This window comes from Gekko japonicus, unplaced genomic scaffold (genome assembly GCF_001447785.1).
Source record: "Gekko japonicus isolate JY-2015 unplaced genomic scaffold, Gekko_japonicus_V1.1 scaffold304, whole genome shotgun sequence".
NCBI lineage: Eukaryota > Metazoa > Chordata > Lepidosauria > Squamata > Gekkonidae > Gekko > Gekko japonicus.
This window is the reverse complement of record NW_015161960.1, coordinates 1,307,861-1,330,194: the sequence shown is the minus strand read 5'-3', so window position 1 is coordinate 1,330,194 and position 22,334 is coordinate 1,307,861. Positions and strand designations below refer to the sequence as shown.

General features: G+C 43.4%; 1 protein-coding gene across 5 annotated transcripts in view; it reads left to right on the top strand.

Annotated features, from left to right (window-relative positions):
- The first annotated feature begins 632 nt into the window (after positions 1 to 632).
- Positions 633 to 22,334, top strand: part of ACSL6 (acyl-CoA synthetase long-chain family member 6) — a 61,501-nt gene continuing 39,799 nt past the window's right edge. Inside the window, exons 1-7 of one of the 5 annotated variants that reach the window (XM_015429537.1) lie at positions 633 to 845; positions 8,986 to 9,100; positions 13,810 to 13,874; positions 15,909 to 16,010; positions 16,120 to 16,219; positions 17,249 to 17,427; positions 17,946 to 17,978. In XM_015429537.1, the coding sequence (XP_015285023.1) occupies positions 651 to 845; positions 8,986 to 9,100; positions 13,810 to 13,874; positions 15,909 to 16,010; positions 16,120 to 16,219; positions 17,249 to 17,427; positions 17,946 to 17,978 (789 nt within the window). In that variant the 5' untranslated portion in view covers positions 633 to 650. Of the gene's footprint in view, positions 846 to 8,985; positions 9,101 to 13,809; positions 13,875 to 15,908; positions 16,011 to 16,119; positions 16,220 to 17,248; positions 17,428 to 17,945; positions 17,979 to 21,534; positions 21,571 to 22,334 lie in introns of all 5 variants that reach the window. The other 4 variants (XM_015429538.1, XM_015429536.1, XM_015429535.1 and 1 more) reach the window with 4 other exon arrangements.

The following is a 22,334-nucleotide window of genomic DNA, read 5'->3' as shown; positions in this document are numbered from 1 at the left end:
TCTGTATGTTACTTTTTACCACAGGGACTGGAATGGAGTTAGCAAGTGCTCCAGCCCATGCCTGGTGTATTGTACAAGGAGTGTAAGGGCCATCAAATAGTGAGTGTCTTTGTGCCTTCCCAATCCTTGTCAGTGGCAACTGGTTATGGGGGCAAGAAACGGTGAGTTGGAGCTGTGACTATCATGGGACCATTTCATGGTCCTTGTTTTGAACTAATATTGATTTTACTATGAGTCGCTTTTGGCATTTTTACTTGCAGTAAAACGTACAACTGCTAAAATGTATGACTGTTACGTAAAGTCAGGTGTGCAAGTCACTCTAGTGATTCTAATGATTTCATCATTTCTCCAGTTTGGTGTAGTGGTTAAGTGTGCAGACTCTAATCTGGGACAACTGGGTTTGATTCCCCACTCCTCCACTCGCAGCTGCTGGATGACCTTGGGCAAGCCATAGTTCTGTCAGAGGTGTTCTTGAAAAGAGCAGTTTTTGTCAGAGCTCTCTCAGCCCCACCTACCTCACAGGGTGTCTGTTGTGGGGAGGGGAAGGGAAAGGAGTTTGTAAGACTCTGAATGAATGGCGGGGTATAAATCCAATCTCTTCTCTTCTTCTTCTCCATTCTGCAGAGGTTGCCATTTCAGTCTTTGAAAAGATGCAAGCACACGAAATCCTAAAGAATCTGCGGCTTCCAGAATTTGATGATTTCAGCCAGTTTTTCCGAAGTCTGCCTGCTACCACATTGGTAGGCATTGGTGCCTTTGCAGCTGTTGTTGCATACTGGCTGGCTAGCCGGCCAAAAGCCGTGAAACCCCCATGTGACCTCTTGATGCAATCTGAAGAAGTTGAGGTGAGACCACTGCTCTTTGCAAAGAACAAAGTTAAATGTTATGATGAATGATAATGTTAACGCTGTGCTTTTTATTAATAGATAACATAGATAATGCTTAATTCCATTATCTCCCTTATAAATAAAAGCCGAATGGTGGTGGCACTTCCCTAGAACATTCCACACGCTCCGGAGTTGGTTGGCGCCCTGATGTGTCACTCACAGGGCGTCTCTCTCCATTCGCTGTGCTGCTGCCTGTGTGGGTGTCCTCCCGCCCACGGAGGTAGCGACCACCCTTTTTGGACTGCTTCCCTGAGGTGGTGGTGGGGAAGTAGATGGCGCCCTGCGCCCGGCCGGCCTCACACCCATTGCGGGGAGAGGGGTGAGCCTGGCCAGCTTCCCCCGCCAGCACCTCGATCGGGCAGGGATGCCAGGGGGACAGACGAGGCCAGGCGGCTTGACCCGCCAGAGCCTCGACTGCACGGCAGGCGTGCAGAGGACAGGGAGCTGGGGAAGGAGACGTGGGCCTGCAGCCGCCCGCCCGAGCTGCCGCCCTTTGCAGGGAGACGGACGAGCCCGGTCCGCTTGGGGAACTGGATGGGTCCCTGCGCCCGGCTTGCGCCCATTGTGGGGAGAGGGGCGACTCTGGCTAGCTTCCCCCGCTGGCGCCTCGATCGGGCGGGGATGCCGGGGGGACAGACGATGCCAGGCGGCTTCACCCACTGGAGCCTCGACTGCGCGGCAGGAGGGCAAAAGAGATGGGGGTGGGGAAGGAGACGCGGGCCCGCAGCCAGCCGCCCAAGCTGCCGCCCAGTGCAGGGAGACAGACGAGCCCGGTCTGCTTGCCCCGCTGGGGCCTCGCTCGGCCGGGGCTGGTGGCGGGAGTGACCAACCCAGGTGCCTTGACCCGCTGGGGCCTCGACCCTGTGAGGGGAATGCAGGCTGCTTCTCCGAGTTGGGGGTGGGTGGGAAGTGGGCGGCGCCCTGCGCCCGGCCGAGCTCGCGCCCATTGTGGGGAGAGGGGCAAGCCTGGCTGGCTTCCCCCACCGGCGCCTTGAGTGGGCAGGGGTGCTGGGGGCAGGGGCGAGGCCAGGCGCCCTCGCCCGCCGGAGCCTCGACTGTGCTGGGCAGGGCGGCCAGCTTCGCTGTGGGGGGGGGGCAGATGGAGACGGCGACCCATACCCGCAGCCAGGCTAGTGTCCTGTTCAATGTTCCCTCTAAGCTGTGGAGTCTGGTGAGCAAGAATTCTACCTTGTGAGCTACTGGCATTAAAGTTGTGAGCCAGCGATTTGGCTGCTGCATACATTAGTTTGCTCTGGGGCCCTCCTTCCTGAGCGGAGACAAAAATGTGTGAGCTGGAGGCTAAAAACCTGTGAGCTAGCTCACACTAACTCAGCTTAGAGGGAACACTGGTCCTGTTGTCTTCAGTTCCACAACAGGCATTCTTCCTAGTCTTTTATAATATTCATAAGCAGCAATCTAAAAATTGTGACGGTACAATTAATATACTATTGCCTATACAATTGACTATAATAGTTTCAATTATTTTTCTCTGGGCTGGAAGAGTCACATGTCTTCTGTAGGCCCTGCACACTGTGACAGGCAGTTTCTATCAACTGAGGGGACCCACACAGCTTCCTATGATTTTAGGGGAACAAGCTTTATTTTAAACTATAAACCTTCCCCTCAGCTACCAGGTGTTCCAAAAGTAGCAAGTGGCTGGGCTTTGGGTTCACTACTGTGAGGTAAGTTAGTTTTGTGGTGCACAAGCAGGATATGGAGGTCACTGAGGCAGGAATTGTATATTAACCGCAAATAAGATTTGTTTATTTACAGATTGGTTTCCATGAACAGATTAGCAGCACAGGACTCCAGAGAGATAAAAGACAAACCTTGTTGAGACATTAATTTAGAGAGTAGTTTCAATTTTCTTTAATACTTCCAAGCATAAACAGGCTTTTACTGTTTAGCCACTAGGTTGGATCCTAACACACACACAGGATTCCACCCACACCAGCCTGCCCTTTCCCAGACTAAATGGCACAAGGTCTACTTATGGCCAGAGACAGGCCTAACAACTGGGTTCTCTGTTCTCTGTCAAAAGTAGAGGCAAACCACTCTGCCACACTACTAAGCAGAGCTTTACCCTTCACTCTGTCTGCTCTTCTCCCGAGACAGACCTGAGCTCTCCCTGCTCTCTTCCTGGGGCAGATCTGAACTGAACTCTTGCTGTGTTTCCCTCCAACATTCCATCCCCCTTCTCAAAGGAGTTTGGGTACTGGAGCGGCTCTCCCATAGGCTTTAATCCAAAGAAATATGTTGTGTCTTCTGCAGTGTAATCCTAAACATAGTTGTGCCCATCAACTGCAATACACTTAGAACGTATAACTCTATTTAGGATTACATAGGCTGTTTTGCCTATTAATGAACAGCAAAAGCTTGGTAAGAAATAGACTGAGATTCGTTTCAGTCTGTATATGAATTCTAATCCTATAAAGCAAAGTAGTTTTTTTTGTGCAGTCACTTCCCCATATGCTCTCTTCCACAGAAAAAAGACAATACCAAAAATGTAGTCATCCAGATATAACTGGAATTTTAAAAATATTTGTTTTATGAATAACATGAATGATGCAATGAAATTCTCTTGAGCCTGTCCTTGTTTGTAACATACTATGTGATCCTTGGAGATATATTTGTAAAAGAATAAGGGAGACTAATTATGCTACTGAGATTCCTTTTATTATGCTCAAAACTCCTTATTATTATTATTTCAAATCTTACTGTTTTAAATGTATATACAAAAACCACCCCATGGAAATGATGTACTTCCATCCCTGGGGCTTTTAAGGGGTACTTAATATATAATTTCCTGGTGTGTCTGTGAAGTGTTACTGAGTCAAGTAGAGTTTTTCATCAGGCATTTTTGTTTATCAAGAAGAATTGCTAGGAAACCACACAGCAAATTTAGAAAGGTATACTAGAGGGGGAAGTTAAGGAAGAGAACACTGAAGAAACAAAAGTATATATTCAGAACAATCTATCTCATGTATAAAGGAGTGTTTCTGGCTGACTACTGCGATGATGTGTCATAAGATGGCTTAGTTTTTTTCAGGCTGATTAATAAAAAGACGAGCCACACAAAACCCAGTACCACCTTCAATTGACTTCACAAATCTGAAAATCTAGTCTGACTGATAATAACATAGCTTGGTATGGTACCTTCATCCCATTATCAGTTCCAACATGATCTTAGGTACCTAGATTTAAGTTTCTCAATTCCCATCCTGCTTTTACCGATCCATTCCTTTTGCCTATAAAATGATGGGCTGAGAAGTTAAAACAACTGGGGAGAGGGCACAGAAATGGACCCTACAGGTGCTCTTGATCAGGTTGTAGGCTGTGGCTTAGCAAGTCAAAGCACAAAACTATGCAAGGTTCTGAGGCATCTATCAATCTACCTATCCATCTACCTACTGACCTACCTATCTACATACCACCATTTCTCCAAGGAGATCAGCGGGCATGAATAATTTTCTCATTCTCCATTTTTGCCTTCACAAAAACCTTATGAGGTAGGCTTGGCTAAGAGAAGATGACTGGCCAAAAATTACCCAGTTGAGCTACATGACTAAATGGAGATGTGAACCTTGGTTCCCTAGGCCTGTTGGGCTTTTTGGCAAGATGTGTTTCTGCTGACAAAAGTTCCCAAAGCTGACCCTTCAGAGGTACCATGTAAAGCAAGTGTGGTTCAAAAAGAAGATATATGGATAATTGCTGCAAGGTAGCTTTGATTCCATATAGTTTACTTGTAGTTTTGTCTCAGCTGACCATACATGCCTTAGTCATAAAAGAATGAAGAAGACGATGTGCTTTTCTTAATAGTCTCTCACCATTTGTAGGCCACTCCCAAGCCTCTCCTGGGAGAAACCTGGAGAGGAAGACACTGAAGCTGGAAGAGGCGGGCTAGGTCCATATCCTTCTCCCTTATATATACATTGAAAACATATAGTGTTGATGTTCAAAAGCTTCTGCCATAATCTACCTCTATTTAAAGAATCAAATGCTGAAGCCAGGTCGGTAAAGCCTGCATATAGGGCTTTTGTGGGGCCTCTAATGGCCTCTGAATTAAAACAAAACATATAGTGAAAGGAACAAACGGCTCGGTCGGTTCAGTCTATTCCTTACATAGGCATTGTCACTTCAAGAAAGACCAAGAACTCAGCAACAGTGGCTGCAGACTCCAATCTGAAAATCCGAGCGGAAAAAAGTACAGAAAGGGGCAACCAAAACGATCATGGGGCTGGAGTCCCTGCCCTAAGAAGCAAGATTAAAGTATCTGGGCTTATTCATTTAGGTAAAAGGCTACTGAGGTGTGACATGATTAAACATGGTAAAATGGACAGAGAGGAACTTTCCCCCTTCTCCCATAATACTATGAAATTGATTGGAAGCAGACTCAAAATAGACAGAAGGAAGTACCGCTTTGCACAATGAGTACAGTAAGATGTGGTGATGGCTCCTGCCTGGAGTTGCCAGGCTCCAAAAGGGGGGGGGGCTTAGAGTTCTTCCAGAATTACAACCTATCTCCAGACTACAGAGATCAGGGTTCCTGGAGAAAACAGCAGCTTCAGAGGGGGCACTCTGTGGCATCCGTTCCGTGTGAGCTCCCTCCACAGTCAGCATCCCCCAGATCTCCAAGCCTGAGTTTCCTACCCTACCACTGACCTAGGTGGATTCAAAGGGGGGGGGGGGTTTGCTTAGATTTGTAGAGGATAGATCTTTCACTGGTTGTTAGCCATGATAGTTTGATGGTATCTTTGTGTTCATAGGCAGAATGTATCTCACTTTCATATGCATGGGAGCAGGTAAGGGCTTAGACCAGAAGGCTTTTCTGACTAGCAGCTAATGCTAGACTGGACCATTGGTCTGATCCTCTTACATTCTTGGGGACAAACTATACATTGCCCAACTTGTGTTTCTTGCAGTCACACAAGCAGCTGTGGGGAATGTCATTTTGAGTATCAGAAAGAACCATTTTTGACAATGAACTGCCCAATTATTATTTATTAACATTTCAGTGCTGCCTCTAGGCATACAAATGGATTAAAATCTGTAGAGTAAAAGTACACTAAAGACAAGCATGCATATAGCCATCTAAAAACAATTCTCAGTAGCCATCTTAAGTAGTCTTTACCCGCTGTCTAAGTCAATGGAGATTATGCTTAGCGGGCTTCTGTGACGAGTGAATTACACAATGGAGGACTAATGTCCTGAAAGGCCACATTTCTTCTAGTCACTCCCCTCACTGTAGAAAGGAAGTGCACTTTGAACTGATCTTGCTTGGAAGCTATTATATGACATAGTGATTAAGACTGTCAGATAAAGATCTGGGAGACTGTGTGAACCAGGACCTTCTCTCTTGGTTCTTCTGCCAAAGTCTACAGGAGCTCCAGGCCTCAAATTGGGAAGGAGCAGCTTATTTCCTTTGGCAGGACTCACGGGCACTCTGCTCTTCAGGCTCCGGTTCGGCTCTGGGAAAGGGGAGGGAGTCACCCATTAACAACGCTGCTCCACACTTCAACTTTTGGGAAGCCGGACAAAGTTTATTGAAGATGATTCAAAGGAAAATAACAAATCACTGTATGGTGCCAGTGAAAAAACAAACATACCAGCGTAGACAAAGTTTCAAGCTCTCAGACCCACATGATCTGGAAGGTGAGTTAGACAGTTCAAAAGAAAGATATCCGATATTAAACCACCTGCCCGCCAATGAAGGCCACATAACTAATTATTATTTGCAGGTGTGGAGCTTTTAAAGAAAAACAACACCTAGGTCTTCAACTGAAACAGTTCACAGGGCTCAAGCTGAAACAACTTAGAGTCTCTATTACAAGTTAATCATCTAAAAGGAAAAAAAAATACCACATACTGCTTCCATATAGAGACTTAGGTTCAAATCCCTACTTCTGCCATGGAAACTTGCTGGGTGACCTTGGGTAAGTCACACTGAGAAAAAATGGGAGAGAGGATAATGATGTGAACTGCTCTGGGTCCCCATTGGGGAGAAAGTTGGGCTATGAATGAATGAATGAATGAATGAATGAATGAATGAATGGCATGAGTGTGAAATGAATGAATGAATGAATGGCATGAGTGTGACAGGCCCTGCAGAAAATGACCATAAAGGAAGCATAGATGCAGTAAAATCAGTGGGATCACTGATAAGGGAAGTGTTAAGCGACAATGTGTGTTTGAGGGAGAATGTATGTGAGAATATCTGTATGATCGTGACAATCAACAGCGGCCTTTCCGTCTTGTCCAGCAACACTTTTTTGTTCATGCCTTTTGATGTTGTTGCTTAACATTCAAGTTCTGAGGAACATCTTGTCCGGTACAACCTTTTTCTTCACTCCTGCCCCTTTTATTGCTGTTACTGTTGTTGCTTAACCCTCCGGTTCTGAGGAATGTCCTGTCCAAAAACAACTTTTCCTTCATAACTCCCTCCTCTGTTTTTGTTGCATAACTTAAGTGTTCTGAAGAATTTCTAAACTTTCTTACTAAGTGTGAGTTGTGCTCTTTTAGTTAGTCATAAGGCACCGCTTTTTTAAAATCAGTTCTGTAATGGAGCAACATGGTTACTTATGTTTTATTTGTATATGAAAATGCACACTCAACAGTACCTTAAGAACCACAATTTGCTACAATAAGAGGTAATTACTGAAAATTTCTACTTATGCTGTTTTATGTGTACGAATATTTCAATTGAACTTTATTGATTTTTCTGAATGCTTGTTTTGTGCCTTATGTCTCCAAAATATTCTCATTGCTGTCTGCATGAATGCTCCCTGTGGATACTGTTATGGAATTAAATGTATATTTCATGAGTATTGCTGCATCATTCATGTTATCCAAAAAGCCAGTCCCCAGGAAAAAAAAATGTTCCATGCACAGCTGCAGGACTCAGCCTTCAAACAGATATTTTTCCCTACTGGCCTTGACAATGTCTGTTTATACATTTCACACGACAAATGCTATAATTTTCCTATCTCTATGCTATCTAGTGGATATTTTAATGGCATCCTCATTTTATATATTATTCAACGTTTCTCCTGAATTTTCCTCTTCAAATAAAATGACTAGATTATCCTTTTTTAAAAAATTTTGGGGAGGGGAGTGGGTTTTTTTTTGGTCTAAATAAAAGCAAGGGGGAAAATGACCTTCTTGAGAAATTTTTGGATTCCTCTACCAAATAGAATCAGTGGCTTGTATTCAACCATTTCTGAAGATTTAAGGGAACATCAGCAACAATACAGAACCTTTATTGGCATATGAAATCAGTAAGATAAAAACTTCGTCAAGCTGAAATTACATCTATAAATCTTAGAGCACACCAATATTAAGAATAGTTTCTTGCTACCAAAATCTTAGACAAAAATTCAGCAATCTGTACGGTCACTTCTGGTGTCTTATATGTAAGGGAACGTTAGTTTTCTGATTCTTCTTCCTGCAGAAAATGCCCACTTTGACCCTCATGCTGTTCTTGATGCTATTCCATTGACCACCACCCCTTCTGGAACAGACCCAGATCCTAAACTTCCTTTCTGGGTGTGGTTAACATTTCCACTCATGGAAGGGGGGAGGATGATTTTTGCCAGTTCCCCAGTCTCTGCAGCCCCCACCTCCCACAAGCTAAGAAGTCAGTTAGCATAGCTACATTGTCTTGTTCTTGAGTCCGCAATTCAAATGCTTTTTAACCTTTGTGTAAATAACAGAGTACAAGGACAGTCTAGTTCAGGGGGTCCCCAACATGGCCCATGGGCTACATGGTGGCTGCTGACACTTTTCCTAGTGCCCAACAAGTGTTCTTAGGAAGTGGGTGGGGCTGGGTGGGGCTTTTGCCCAGCAAGTCTTCTGATTGACCATTGAAGATTTGATGTGCACATTAAAAAAATGTTACTTTGGCAATAGAATCTTCACTGTGTGACTGAAGGTAAGCTGCAGCAGCCAGTTTGTTGCTGTCTTTGCCTCCTATAGCAGCACCCACCATACTGTGTCAGAATTCCAAAAGTGCTCCCAGGCTCAAAAAGATTGGAGACCACTGCTCTAGTTAGATTCATTCCTGTCACTCCTGATCTCCTCTTGCTGCCTTGATTTACTCTAGGGCTGGGATGGTGCTCGAAGATCTGTAATAGGAGACACCTCACAATTGTTAACGCACTACTATGATGATGCAAGGACCATGTATGAGGTCTTTAGAAGGGGTTTCAATATATCTGGTAAGTGTTTTGAAAATGATAGTGTTTGGTCATATATTGAAAGTTTAATTTAACATTGTATAATCCCCACTTTCAGTGTGCCTCAATTCCCTTGAAAGGACAGTTGGTTGTTCTTTATTGAAAAGTGGATATAGTTGGTTGCTGTTGCATTCTTTTGTGTCATGAACTCATTTACTCTTTGCCATTGACCCAGGCTAGGCCATTCCCCATGTCAGCCGTGAGTAAGCATAACAAAAATACAGCAGCAGAAGATAGTTTTCTGTATAGACAGATGCATGGTATTTTCATTCAAGCATAACATAATGGAACATAGGGTTGCCAGGCATGGCTTGGCAACCAGCTAGAGACACGGGAGGAAAGAACATGTGTGGTTGGCAGTGACAGCATGACATCACTTCCAGGGAAAACCCATAAGTGATACCACCCCTCTCTAGGAATTGCTGGGTACCCTGTGTTCCCCCCGGCCCCCGGAAGTGACGTCATGCTGTTGACCTGGTGGCCATTTTAATTTTTTTTTTAATTCTCCCGCTACTGCACTGATCAATGGAAGGAAAGAGGAGCTGAGGGCAGGGGATTCCTTGCCTGCACTAGGGGCTGGCAAGCCTAATGGAATACCATTTAAGGTAAATATTAACAGAACCTCGTCCTTTCATAGAGCCTGTAGACAGAACTACAACCACACCTCTCTGTATCAATAACTTCCTGTTTTTCTGTGTCTTTTTTTAAAACAAGCTGCCCCCTCCCCATTTTCCCACAATAGATGTTCCATTATTGCTTAAGAAATAAGTATATGTAGTTCCATGATTAACAGGATTTGACTTTGGGGAGAGCACCCTGTGGTTTAAATGGGGAGAATGGGGGTGGGGCAGATGAGAGGACTGTTTTTTCTCTGAGTGACTCTACTGAACTGCTTTTACCCATGCTGGAGAAAGATAATATCCCCACTATGATTAAAAACAGTTTTGGGGGATGCAAATTTATGGGGGGGGGAGTATGAGAAGAAAGAGTTAAATAGCCCCACGTTTCTTCCCCTTTTAGTCACAGCTCAGTTCTGTTTTTAAAAACTGTCAAGAAAAAATAGTCCCAGAAAAACAGACAATATATCCTCCTACTTCAGTGCCTTCATTTGAACAAAATAAATAAGGCACCTTAAAGCCTATCAAAAGTTATTCCAGCTTAGGTTTTGGTGAGTTAGAGTTCACTTTGTCAGCTGAATGAAGTATTTATTCAATTAGATACCTTTTTAGTAGAAGCTGCAAACAACTTAAAGAAAAAAACCACAGTGGTGGGGAAAAGATGTTACATGGAAAGGTCAGTTTAAAACAAGATCAATCAGAAGAGTAATCAATAATTTTAGAGCAGGTGAGGTCCACTCCCAACTGTTGATAGACAAGCAAAGTAGAATTGAAATAAGTCAGATTAGTCTGAGAGAATGTAGGGTGAAACTAAACAGATCTATTTAGCGTATGTATGTGTGTGTGTAGCTGAACTGTACTCCTAGGTGTGGGATTTTAGTATCATTAGTATGTGCAAAATCCCAAGTTTTTTCCATGTCATGGAAGGGGAGGGAAGATAGTATTGAACTTCTTGATGAATCCCAGTCAGTATTTTCCACTTGGTTTTTCCCTTTGAAGTTCTTGTGTAAAAGAAGAGCAATGAGTAGCAGACTTTCCCAGAAGATTAAAATGTTCATGCACTGCTTCCTGAATAACAGATTCATGTCAGTTTATTCTTTTGTGTAGGAACTTAACTGTCTCTCCACTGTAGAGAACAGCAGTACATTATTGACATTTGAAGAAGATATGTTTTGCCATCTGTGTTCATTTGAACAGGCATTCTCCAGACTTCCAGTAAAGTAGTAATAAAGAACACAATGCAATGGAACATGTGCAGAATGCATTCTTCCTTTCACAGAGAGATCCAGCCAGAAAATGAATTTGAAAGTTATCAGTGATAATAAGCTTTTTAAGTCCATTAGAGCTAAACTGTTGTAAGACTCTACCGACCAAACATAGTATTCTTCATAATATTTTCCATAGCAGGTAGTTCGATATTTGAGATGTTTGGGTGTAGATAGTGGTTTTTTTTAGATCAAACGTTGAATGAGAAGGTAGGGAATGGAAAAACGATATGCTTACTTGAGAAAATAAAATGCAGGAGAACAAGCACACAATGTTTTTCCAGAGCCGCTGATAACTTTTACTGTTTGTTCAGAGACATGTACTGTGTCCTGAAGAGAGCACTGTTATGTGAAACTGAATTCATGCATTCCCATTATGATGACTATAACCAGCCCAGTTCAGGAGGGTCAGCATGCAATAGAAGAGCTCAATTCAAGTCCAGTAGCACCTTAGAGACCAACAGGATTTTCAGAGTATAAGCTTTCGAGAGGGGTGAAATCTCCCTTCATCAGATACCAAATGTAGTACTTCGTTTCTGTTTATCCACAGCATAACCATTTTGAAGTGGTTAGATAGGAAGCTATGAAATGTGTTGGTATGGTTCAGAGGGATGGCTGACCACTAGTCTGAGACAGTGCTCTGCCCTTGACACCACCTGACCACAGAGAAGGTAGTATGGTGTAAGCAGGAAATGAAAGCACTCTGGAAGCTCTTGCTGGCAGGTTCCTCTCACCTCCAGACTGGCCACAGATTTATCTTCACCCCCACTGCTACTTTCAAGTTAAAGAAAATGACATCTGGCCATCTAGTCAGTTACTTGTCACGTTGTATGTATTCCACGCAACAGTTAAATAAGGGAAACCCCCAAAACATTTGTTATGGTATGTCATCTTTTGAGGGGACACAACTAATGTTGGAGAAGAAGGGCAGTTTGGGATACCATTTGAGGTGAGCAAGAAGGCAAGGAGCACAAACCACATCTTGTTGCATTTGAGTTAGGGGACATAGTTTGGAACCCAAGTGGACTTAGCTTTGACCTGGTGCATTACATCCAAACCATCTGAAGATCAGTGTTTTGTCCCCCAGTCTGTCACTGATCCATGTTTCACTTGTAGCGTTGTCAACATATGCCCCAAAGGGCAAAGAGGTGCATTCCTTTATTTCATAGGGAGATAATATTGGTAGAACAGCCCTCACCCCAAATTGACAAAATTAAAGAGTCGCATTGTCATTTAACAGAAAACTCTCACTTCTTCACGCATTTCACTTGATAATGATAGTGAAACATGTACAGTGGAGCTCTCGCTAAACATTACCATTGGGAAATACGAATTATATTTTCCCTGTCACCTTAAAATTGAATATTTACATGAGATTAATTTTAGCTCTGGGCTAATCTAGTGGATAAATATTTAATGGTTCACCTAATGGAAAAGTTTTTTGAATGGTCTCAGTTTATCATTGAAGGCCTAGCACAGAATTTCTAGGCCTTTTCTCTGAATTTGCCCGTTTCATTTACCTGCAACACAACACAGCACCTGTTCTTAATGGCAGGGCTAAGCCCTGAATATGTGGAGTAATAGTATATCAGAGCATGTGAAGAGTTCCTTTGTGTCCATTGCTGAGTAACTGTAGCCAGTTCAACAGGCTCCTGGGATCAGGAAGCAACATTTCCAGGTAATGGATTCTAATTGGATTGGGATCACGGAAACTATTTCCGGATGTCAAACACAGAAATCTTGCCCTTATCTTTATTCATCATCATGGTTCCTCCTTGTCAACATTTTTCTTCATGGAACTCTGAGGAAGAGGTAAAGAACTGTGGTCTATGACAATTCACAGCTGAATATTATTGGTCCCGTGTATTTTCCTTCTGCTTTCCTTCCATGGTGTGTATTTGTCAGGAAGATGCTTAATTGCTTAAAAGTCATGTGGGATGTTTTTGCATAGTGGTTCATCATGAACCTTGTCAATAATTTAATCTGTCCCATCTGTTGCAACCAGAACAAAGATAAATCACAAGTTTTACAAACTACAAAGTTGTCTTTGACTTAATCCTCTTTCTTTAATGGAGCTAGAAAAACTGCTGCTTCACTTTAGATTTTATTTAGGTATTCTTTTGGGGGTGAACAGTAATCTGACTATCATAAATTTCTTTTATCCTACAACAACACAATATGTAAATATGTATGTAGATTTGAGACAGTGTTACTAACACCAGTCAGGACGAAACAGAATTAATAATGCTGTAATAACCTTAGTAACTGAGGATGGGTGTGCAAGTGTGATGATATGGCCACGTCTCCTATGATTCTTCCTCCCTGTAGTGAAGGACTTTGGCTTATAATTGTTCCCACTTTCCAAAAAACAGGATGATGATGATGATGTTTTCTTACAATTCATCCTTCTTGTACAAAAGGAAAATGAAACCAGTGGGAGGGGATATTTAGAATGGAAAGCATTGATCTGATAATGCCGCTTGGTATCCTAGATATAAGAGATGTTACTAAAGGAGTGGAAGTGCTTAATGTCACAATCACTTCCTGGTTTTTAAATAAAAGCTCCAAATGGCTCTTAAGGGAACTTATAGAATGTGACTTTCCATTAGGCAAGATAACTTCCCTTTAATTTGATGACCTGGATGTGAACTCTTGCATTGCAGAAGCACACACTGCTTTGATAACAACAATGGCTTATTTTTAAGCATTCTACTCTACTGGCAAACACTCAAGGGGTCTGAAGAAATGCATTATTAATAGTTTTTAGGGAAAGGGTTAGGTAATCGCTCATTCCTGTCTCTTTCTTCAGAGAATGGTCCCTGCTTAGGATTCAGGAAACCCAAACAGCCTTACCAGTGGTTGTCCTACAAAGAGGTGAGCTTCCTGTTGTTGTTTGTTTCTCATTGGAACAAGACGAAGACCAAAGGAATAATTTTGGAACAATTGTTGTAGCAGAAGACTTAGCATGAGGGCTGTGGTGTGCTCCTGCCACACACAAAATCGAGACAAAGAGAAGCCAGTTTTTGCAAACCGAGTGAGCCTTCCAAATTGAGCAAATCTGCGTATGTTTTTGTTGACTTCATTTCTGCCACAGGCCTGTGAAACATTGCATGGTGCCATTCTTTGCTACTAGCTGCTGTGGAAGAGAAAGTCCATGCTTTATCTTTGAAGAACATAGATTCTTTTTCAGTGAAAAGGGGGCAAGGTGGAAAAGAAAGGAAGGAACTGTATAGCTGGATTGTTGGGATGAGTCATGATCCATGGAGGTCATACAAAGAGCTATCCAGACACTGAAGCCTTACCACCTTTCTAAGAGCATTATGTCTTGCTGAGTCATAGTTTTCATTGGATTTTTTTTCTTTTTTTCCCCCCAACTCTACCACCATCAGAGTTAACATCCTGCATAATTAACTGAGTCCATGGGGATCTGATGACATTTTATAGACCAGAGCTGTTTCAGCATGGCGGTATGAAAAGGTGCCCCAGCTGCAGAAGCAGCAGTGGTGTAAGCAAGTGGGGAAGGTGTCTGCACACTTCATCACTTTGCTGCTGGCCATTGTCCCTGCCAACATCCCTCCCTGTCCCTCCATCACACAGGGTGTACCTGTGGTGGCCCAGCAGCCCTTCTTTCCAGCTGAACCATGGTTAAGCCTACACCATGACTCAGATGGGAACAGAAAAAAACCCCTGAAGGGTAGGTGGATGAGGAGCTTAGCTTTGTAATTTTGAAGCTAGAATTTTGTTCCTCCACCACCCTGGATTAGCTATGGATAGAGAATCTACATGTATGGTCTGCCAGTCCTTACTTTCTTCTTTGAATCAGATCAGAGGTTGTTTTTCTTTGATCTTAATTAAAGGACAAAGTCCTGAGAACCGCACAAGTTTTGCTCAGAATGTCATGTGGAAGCTCCCCTCCCAAAACGGGGAGGGTGTTCTCCACTCCAAACAGGGGGAAAGCCCTGCATAGAAATGGCCCCGGTCTCCTGCAGGTTTTTTTTTAAAGGTTTGAAACCATTCATGGAAGTTGGTTGTTTTGCAGTAGTTATGTTTACTAGGAAAGTTCTCCTTGTTAGTATCATATGCATACTTGAACTGAAGCAACAATGTTTTGACCTTTGACCCATGGGAAAAGACTATGTACCAGCCATTTGAAGGAGACAGGATAAACTGTTTGAATGCAATTCTCTAATCCATTTACTGTCCATGAACACATGAACACATTAAGCTGATGGATACTGAATCAAATCATTGGTCCATCCAGGTCAGTATTATTTACTCAGACTGCCAGTGGCTCTCCAGGGTCTCAGGCAGCGGTCTTTCACATGACCTACTACCGGGTCCTTTTAACTGGAGATACAGGGAATTGAGCCTGGGATCTTCTGATTGCAAAACAGATGCTCCATCACTTGAACCACAGCCCTTCCCAATACTTGAAAGACTACCACTTAGAAATGGAAAGAGGTTTTCTTTAGCAGAAGCTGGTCAGTGGGCCACCATAAGAATTTACCCATGATGATGACATTTCTTATGTATTGTGAAAACTGCTTCACAGATTATTTTAGTTGGGTCCAGTGTTCCCTCTAAGCTGAGTTAGTGTGAGCTAGCTTACAGTTTTTTAGCCTCCGGCTCACAGATTTTTGACTCAGCTTAGGAAGGATGGCTCCAAAGCAAACTAATTTATGCAGCAGCCAAATGGCTGGCTCACAGCTTTAATGCCACCAGCACACAAAGTAGAATTTTTGCTCACAAGACTCCACAGCTTAGAGGGAACATTGTGTCCCTGAAAGAGTTCCACAACTTGAAAAGCACTGGTGGGCAGGAATAGTAGTGCAGATTTATTCCAGTCTGCTGCTGTTTATGCAGAGTTGGGAACACCTCTGACTGCTGTGGATTTTCTTTAACTTTCAGGTTGCTGAAAGAGCAGAAGCATTGGGATCAGGTTTACTCCAACAGGGTTGTAAACCACCAACGAGTCAGTTTATTGGGGTCTTTGCACAGAACCGGCCTGAGGTGAGGGTTGTTTTTTTTTTTTTTAAAAAAATAGAATTCTATTCCAACTTCATATTTTGTTCATAGGTATTGCAAACTTTAACTTAATCGTTTCATAATCTCCTTTCAGTGGATCATTTCTGAACTGGCTTGCTATACCTATTCCATGGTTGTGGTTCCCCTGTATGATACGTTAGGCCCTGGAGCCATTCGCTATATTATCAACACAGGTAAAAACATGTAGATTCTTCATGGGGGGGAAGCTTCTTAGAGAGCTGTTTTTGCTATGTGAGACAAAAGTTGATTTGGCTGTTGAGAAGAATTACTTCAGAACTAAGAGTTCCTTCAATTCTGAATTTCCACTTTTAGTATAGTGCTAGGAGAAGGTACCAAGAGGACCTAGCCCCAGTAAATTTTGATTAATTGAATATCTATAGATGGCTAACTACACATTGACACCAAATACCTGGTAATACCTTGACAGGATAATGTAGATAGCCAGGTTACCTAAGGGTAGGTTGGCTATCTTTAGGTGCTCACTGTGTAGTTTCTCAAACCACAATCAGGATAGTTTTAAAATACATTGTAAATAAATACAAGCTGTGATTTTGAAGTAGTAATTGTTAGATGTTCTGCAGGGGATACAAATCTAAACGTACAAATACACTGCTTTATGTGGTGTCCATCTTTAGTTTTGTGTACTTTTCATAGGTTCAGGATAACTCCAGTTCTGTACTCATCCATCGGCAATATGGTATCAGAAGAGTCCACATTTACATTACATCTTGGCTTTTTACTCGCAAGAATAATTTGGCATCAGATAAGATTTGTTTCTTTATTTTTTCCTAAAATGCTAAAATAAATTGAATCTACCAACCAACATTTCAGAAGAAAACAGTCAATAAACAATTATACTATTTTAGAACTTATTTTAGATTTCTCTTCCACTTTGCTACTATAGTCTCCATAATGACAGTCTTTAAAGTACAATTCCATCTTGAAGTCTTACAAAACCATAGAACAAAGGTTCCCATAGAGATAAATAATATGAGGAGCAACTTAAAAGGAGTAGGTTACAACAAATTTTAATATACTGAACTGAACACCAAACACGAACATGCGTACACACAAAAAAACCCACCTTGGCTGTGAAGGTAAGTGAAGTGTTAAGAAATGAAAACATTATTTTCCTGGGTCTTTTTTGTATAATTGTCACAAATAAATGTCAAAGAACATAATCATTTTTTTTATTTGTTCAGCTGATATTTCTACGGTAGTTTGCGATAAGCCTGAAAAAGCCAAAGTCCTGTTAGATCATGTAGAGAAAAAAGAAACCCCAGGCTTGAAATCCATAATTTTGATGGACCCCTTTGAGAAGGATATTAAAGAAAGAGGGCAAAGGTGTGGAGTTCATGTCCAATCTATGCAAGAAGTAGAGGTAAGGTTCCTTTGTTTTGCTTTTATGTATCTTATTTTATAACGTGTGCACCAACAGCTAGCACTATTACACAGAATAAGTAAACAATTATTGTTGTTTTTTCATATTTCTGTTTCATGTTTTGTCAAAAGGAAAGTGAATGCTTACACAAGTTATTTACAGTATAATTGGTTCCATCTTGCTAACAACGGAGCGTCAATGATGGGCAAAATAGTAAGGATAGGTGGTAATTTTATTAACATTTCTAATGCATAACCATTCTTCTCTCATTTACCTTTGCCTGATATTATAATGTATCATAAGCAAAGACGAACGTTGCAGGAAGGCATCAGTAGAAGAAATCATTCCAAGTGAACTATTATGTAGTTCTGTATCAGACTTGTTTGACCCAATGGTCTGTGAGCATGAAGTATAGAATAAAGGAATAAAGAAAAGTGTATGAAGTTCAGTTTCTTCAGTTATAGGCCCATGGCTAATCTAAGTCATTAAATTGTTACTTTTTTGTTACATTATTTCAGGATTGTGGTCGAGAGTATCGGCGAGTTCCTGTAGTGAGTATAAGCACATTTCTCCCTACCTTGAGCATGTATTAAACATTTGGCACAATGAAGAATAACTATGCATGGTGGTCACACCTGTGCTCTTGTGCATATCCTGTTCATTTTAACATGACATTTGCAGGGATCTTGACAGATTGCTTCTGTATATGTGTATGTCAAGTAGTTCCAGTGTTTGCTCATGAAATAGTTCCTGACGGTAGTCACCATAGATCCTGGACTATTGGAATTAATGTGTCTCAAGAGCAGGGTTAAGGGAATAGCATCTTTGACCATAATCAATCATATTCTTAATGCACGTTTGAGGCATTTGGATTCCTTTTTGCATCATTTAGCTTCAACTCCCCCAGCCTAATGGAAGAGGCACAAAGGAGTTAAAATGTGTGGCCTGTTTAGTTGATTGTGGCTGCTGGTTTAAAAAATGAGAGGAAACTCCTCTGATGCAACAGAGCCCTCTTCAATGATTGTCTCACTTTTGTTTTATTACTTTTGGAGTACAGTCTCTGTAGAAGTCAGTTGTTCATATGAGCAATCTAAATTTCCATTTGTACTGAGGACCCAGAGAGGCTAAATATGAAACAGTTGGGTGTTAACTGGGAGACCCTGGATCTTTTGTGTCTCGTGTACTTTGGTCCTCTATCAGCACTGTTAACATAAAGCAGGTGGCAGTTAAGAAAATTGGCAGTGCAGTAGCCAAATGCCTACATCGCTTGTAGCTTGTCAGCTTGCTAACAGGAGAAGGTGCACTTGCAATCCAAGATGTTCAGTTCCAGGAAAATAGAATTACAAGGGCATTGAAGAAGCAAGCACTTAAGTAAAGAGGGAGAGGGTGCAAAAGGATATCTGACTTAGAGCAGATGGCAAGATGGGTGGCAAGCAATGCTCCCTCTAAGCTGTGGAGTCTTGTGAGCAAAAATTCTACTTTGTGCGTTACTGGCATTAAAGTTGTGAGCAAGTGATTTGGCTACTGCATAAATTAATTTGCTCTGAAGCCATCTTTCCTGAGTGAAGACAAAAATGTGTGAACTGGAGGCTAAAAAACTGTGAGCTACCTCACACTAACTCATCTTAGAGGGAACACTGGTGACAAGCACAGGTCAGTATGGGAAAGCTCAGAGCCACACTGCTCTTGGCTATGCAGCCACATATACTACTGCCATACTAGCCTCTTCTCCATTGTATGTTCCTTTGCAACATACAAGAGGTGGGAGAAAGGGAATATTCTTCTCTTGCGGCTGTTTTTCCCCCTTGAAACTCATCCTTCTTCCTTCCCTCCTGCTTCAGAATTTTGGGGATACAATGCAGATGAACTGTGACCAATCAGTGAATTAAAACATTGTGCAAGTTAAGGGCTGTTAGAGTTGCCACAGGTGTGAGAATCAGGACCTTAAGTTTTTAAATTAAATTTATAGAATTTATCAATATTTACACCCTACCTTATATTCAGTAGCTTAAACTAAAAAAAACAAAACACAACCTGAATCTATACATCATCAATATGTCTAAATCTCAGCATGGCCAAATCTGTGGACACAAATTTCGAAACGAAAGCCATGAACAGACAACACAGATCTTTCTATTAAACTGAGAAAAGCCTCAGGCTTCCAGAAAAACCTGAACTCTAAAAAAAGAAATACATTTGCGGATTAAAACCCTCTAAAATTATAGAATCACTGCCTGTAGCTTTAAAAATTATGCCCTCAGTGAATGTTGCTAGGCAACCACAACAGTATTGCCAGGCTTCAAGCCTTGGTTTATGTCAGTAAAAGGTTGGGAAGGGGGCAGGGCCTTTTCTGGCCTGTTTTGGCCTTTAAAGGAAGACTCAATGAGACCAGGAAGCAGCCACTAGGTGACTTGATACCACATTTGCATGGCTCATCCTGGACTGTCTGTGCTGATCAACAGCAGCCATCACACAAAAACCAATGTAGTATAGCATTTACACTAGGATCTGGGAGACCCAAGCTTGAATCCACACTCTGCTGTGGGAGATCACTGGGTGACTTGGGGCCAGTCAGACATTCTCAGCTTAACCTACCTCATATGCTTGTTTTGAGGATAAAATGGAGGTGAGGAGAATTATGTAAGCTATTTTGGGTTCCCATTGTGGAGAAAGGCAGGATATAAATGAAATAAATAAATATCAATACAATCAAAGATAGGGGCACAGATAGGGCATAGAGGGTGAAGGGGCTTCATCTTCCCATCGTACTATTTTCCTAGTTCAAAAAGGCCACCAGGGCATTATTTGCCCAAATGGGAGGGCTGCACTGATACTGTTGTGCTATATGTGCAGCCCCAGTGGGGCAAATAGCTGTCCCTGGGGTTGTTTCAGATCAGGAAAATGTTGTTGGGGGGGGAGGCTGAAATACCATAGCCTATTGGGGTTTGGTGTTCTTCAGAATTGAGTTCCCACAGGGAACTTGCGGCTGCCATCTGACTGCAAGAACCCTGTGGTGGTTATGCATTAAATGTCACATCTAGTTTGGACCTTGGAGAGCACTTATTTTGATGTCAGTTATTGTAGCAGAGGATAAGAGGAGGTATTTCTTTTCCTCCCAGTTTGGCTGGCTTGTAATCCACTTCACTCTGGCAGTGCCACTAGGGAAATGGAATGGAAGAGGATAAGTTCTTGTGATGGACAGTAAATAATTAATGGTGTAACCTGATCTGAGAACCTTGAGTGTCGGGATTCAAATTGAATTCTTCAGTTGAGAGTGGTAGTTAAGAACTGTCAGTTGACTGGGAAGGAAGGTGTGAGAGGATCAAGAAGGATCCCCATTCAAGCTTGAGGGAAATAGCTCCTAGAAAAGGGGGGTGATCCCTATCCAGTCTGAAGGAAATCGTTCCTAGAGAAAGGGGTAGGGAGTCCCTATTAACATGGTTAAGAAGGGAAATTGGAGCCTGTTTGAATGTTCCTGCCTTGGTGTCTGTGATACCAAGAAGCAGGGCTCATTTCCTGCCGGAGCTCACCGGAGCAACACTCCTGCAGTAATGAGCCCAGGGGGCAGGCACATGCAACAAGCCCGCCCCCTGCTCCCAGCAGCCCTCAGAAAACCTCAGAGCACAGCCAAACAAGTCGATGCCAGCGGGGAAGGAGAACCAGCCTCGCCGAGGGACAGGTGGCCGAAGGTGGGAGGGTCGCTGCTGCCAGGTTGCCTTCACCCCCTCACCCCACCTCCGCTCCAAATCTGCCGGGAGTCTCTGCTTGCCCTGGCCACCCCATGCCCCCTGCCCCGTGGTCTGGTCCCATCCCCTTCCTCCCCCGAGCCTTCCACGACTGCCCTCCATAGCAGAGCGCCATGGAAAGGGCAAGCCCATGGGGAGGGAGAGAGAGAGAGAGCGCTCGTCCGGAGGCCTGCAGCTGCACGGCCCTCCCCGGCTCCCAAGTGGCCCAGGCCGGAGCCCTGCCCAGGGAGAAGCCTGCCCCCTCCCTCACCTTTCCTGGGCCAAGGTGAAGGACCCAGGGGAAGGTCTGCCGACCCCCTGCCTTTCCCGATCAAGCCCCCAGTGCCACCCCCCCACCTTTCCCCATCATGAGCAAATGTAGACTGTACATAGATTGAACGCACGTCCACCATCACTTGTGAATGGCGCTATAGGGGGAAAGAACCACAGTTGGCTCCCTCAGACACGTGCCGTGCACGAAGCCCACAGGGAGCCAAAGAACAGAATTGGAATGTGGCTCCAGGCACAGCTGAGTCAGGCTTCCTCAGCCGGCAATTGGTGGGGGCTCAGCCAGGTCGGGAGGAGCTTCGCAGGCGGATTGGCTGAGTGGTGGCCTGCCCTCTTCCGCGCCGCTCCTCCCCAGGCAGCTGAGCGGCTTCAGCACAGCCAAGGAGGCACTTCCCTGCAGAGAGCGGAGCATAGCCTGGGCCAGGTGGGAGGGCTTGTCAGGGTGCTCCAAGGCAGTGGGAGGCGAGTGGCGGCCGGCTGGACTGCCCTGTGACTGTTGTGATGGCTGCGCGGAGACTCCCGCCTGAACTCAAAGAGACTGGAGTCACGCTGCTTGGCTGGCTCTGAAGCGTCCTCCTCTCCCCCGCCTGTGCTGGGTCCATCTGTCTGTCTTTCCTTCCGTCCTTGTTCTCTCTCTTTCTCTCCCTTCTTTCTTTCTTCCCCTCTCTCTTTCTCCCTCCCATCTTTCTTTCTTTCCCTCCTTTTCTCCTTCTTTTCTTCTCTCTCGATTTCCCTCCTTCTTTCCCTTTCTCCCTCCTTCTTTCCTTCTCTCTCTCTCTCTCTTTCTTTCTTTCTTATTTCTTTCTTTCCTTCCTTCATTCATTCCTTCCTTGTTTCCTTCTCTCCCTCTTTCTCTTCCCTCCTTGCGTCCTTCCTTTCTTGCTTCCTTGTGTG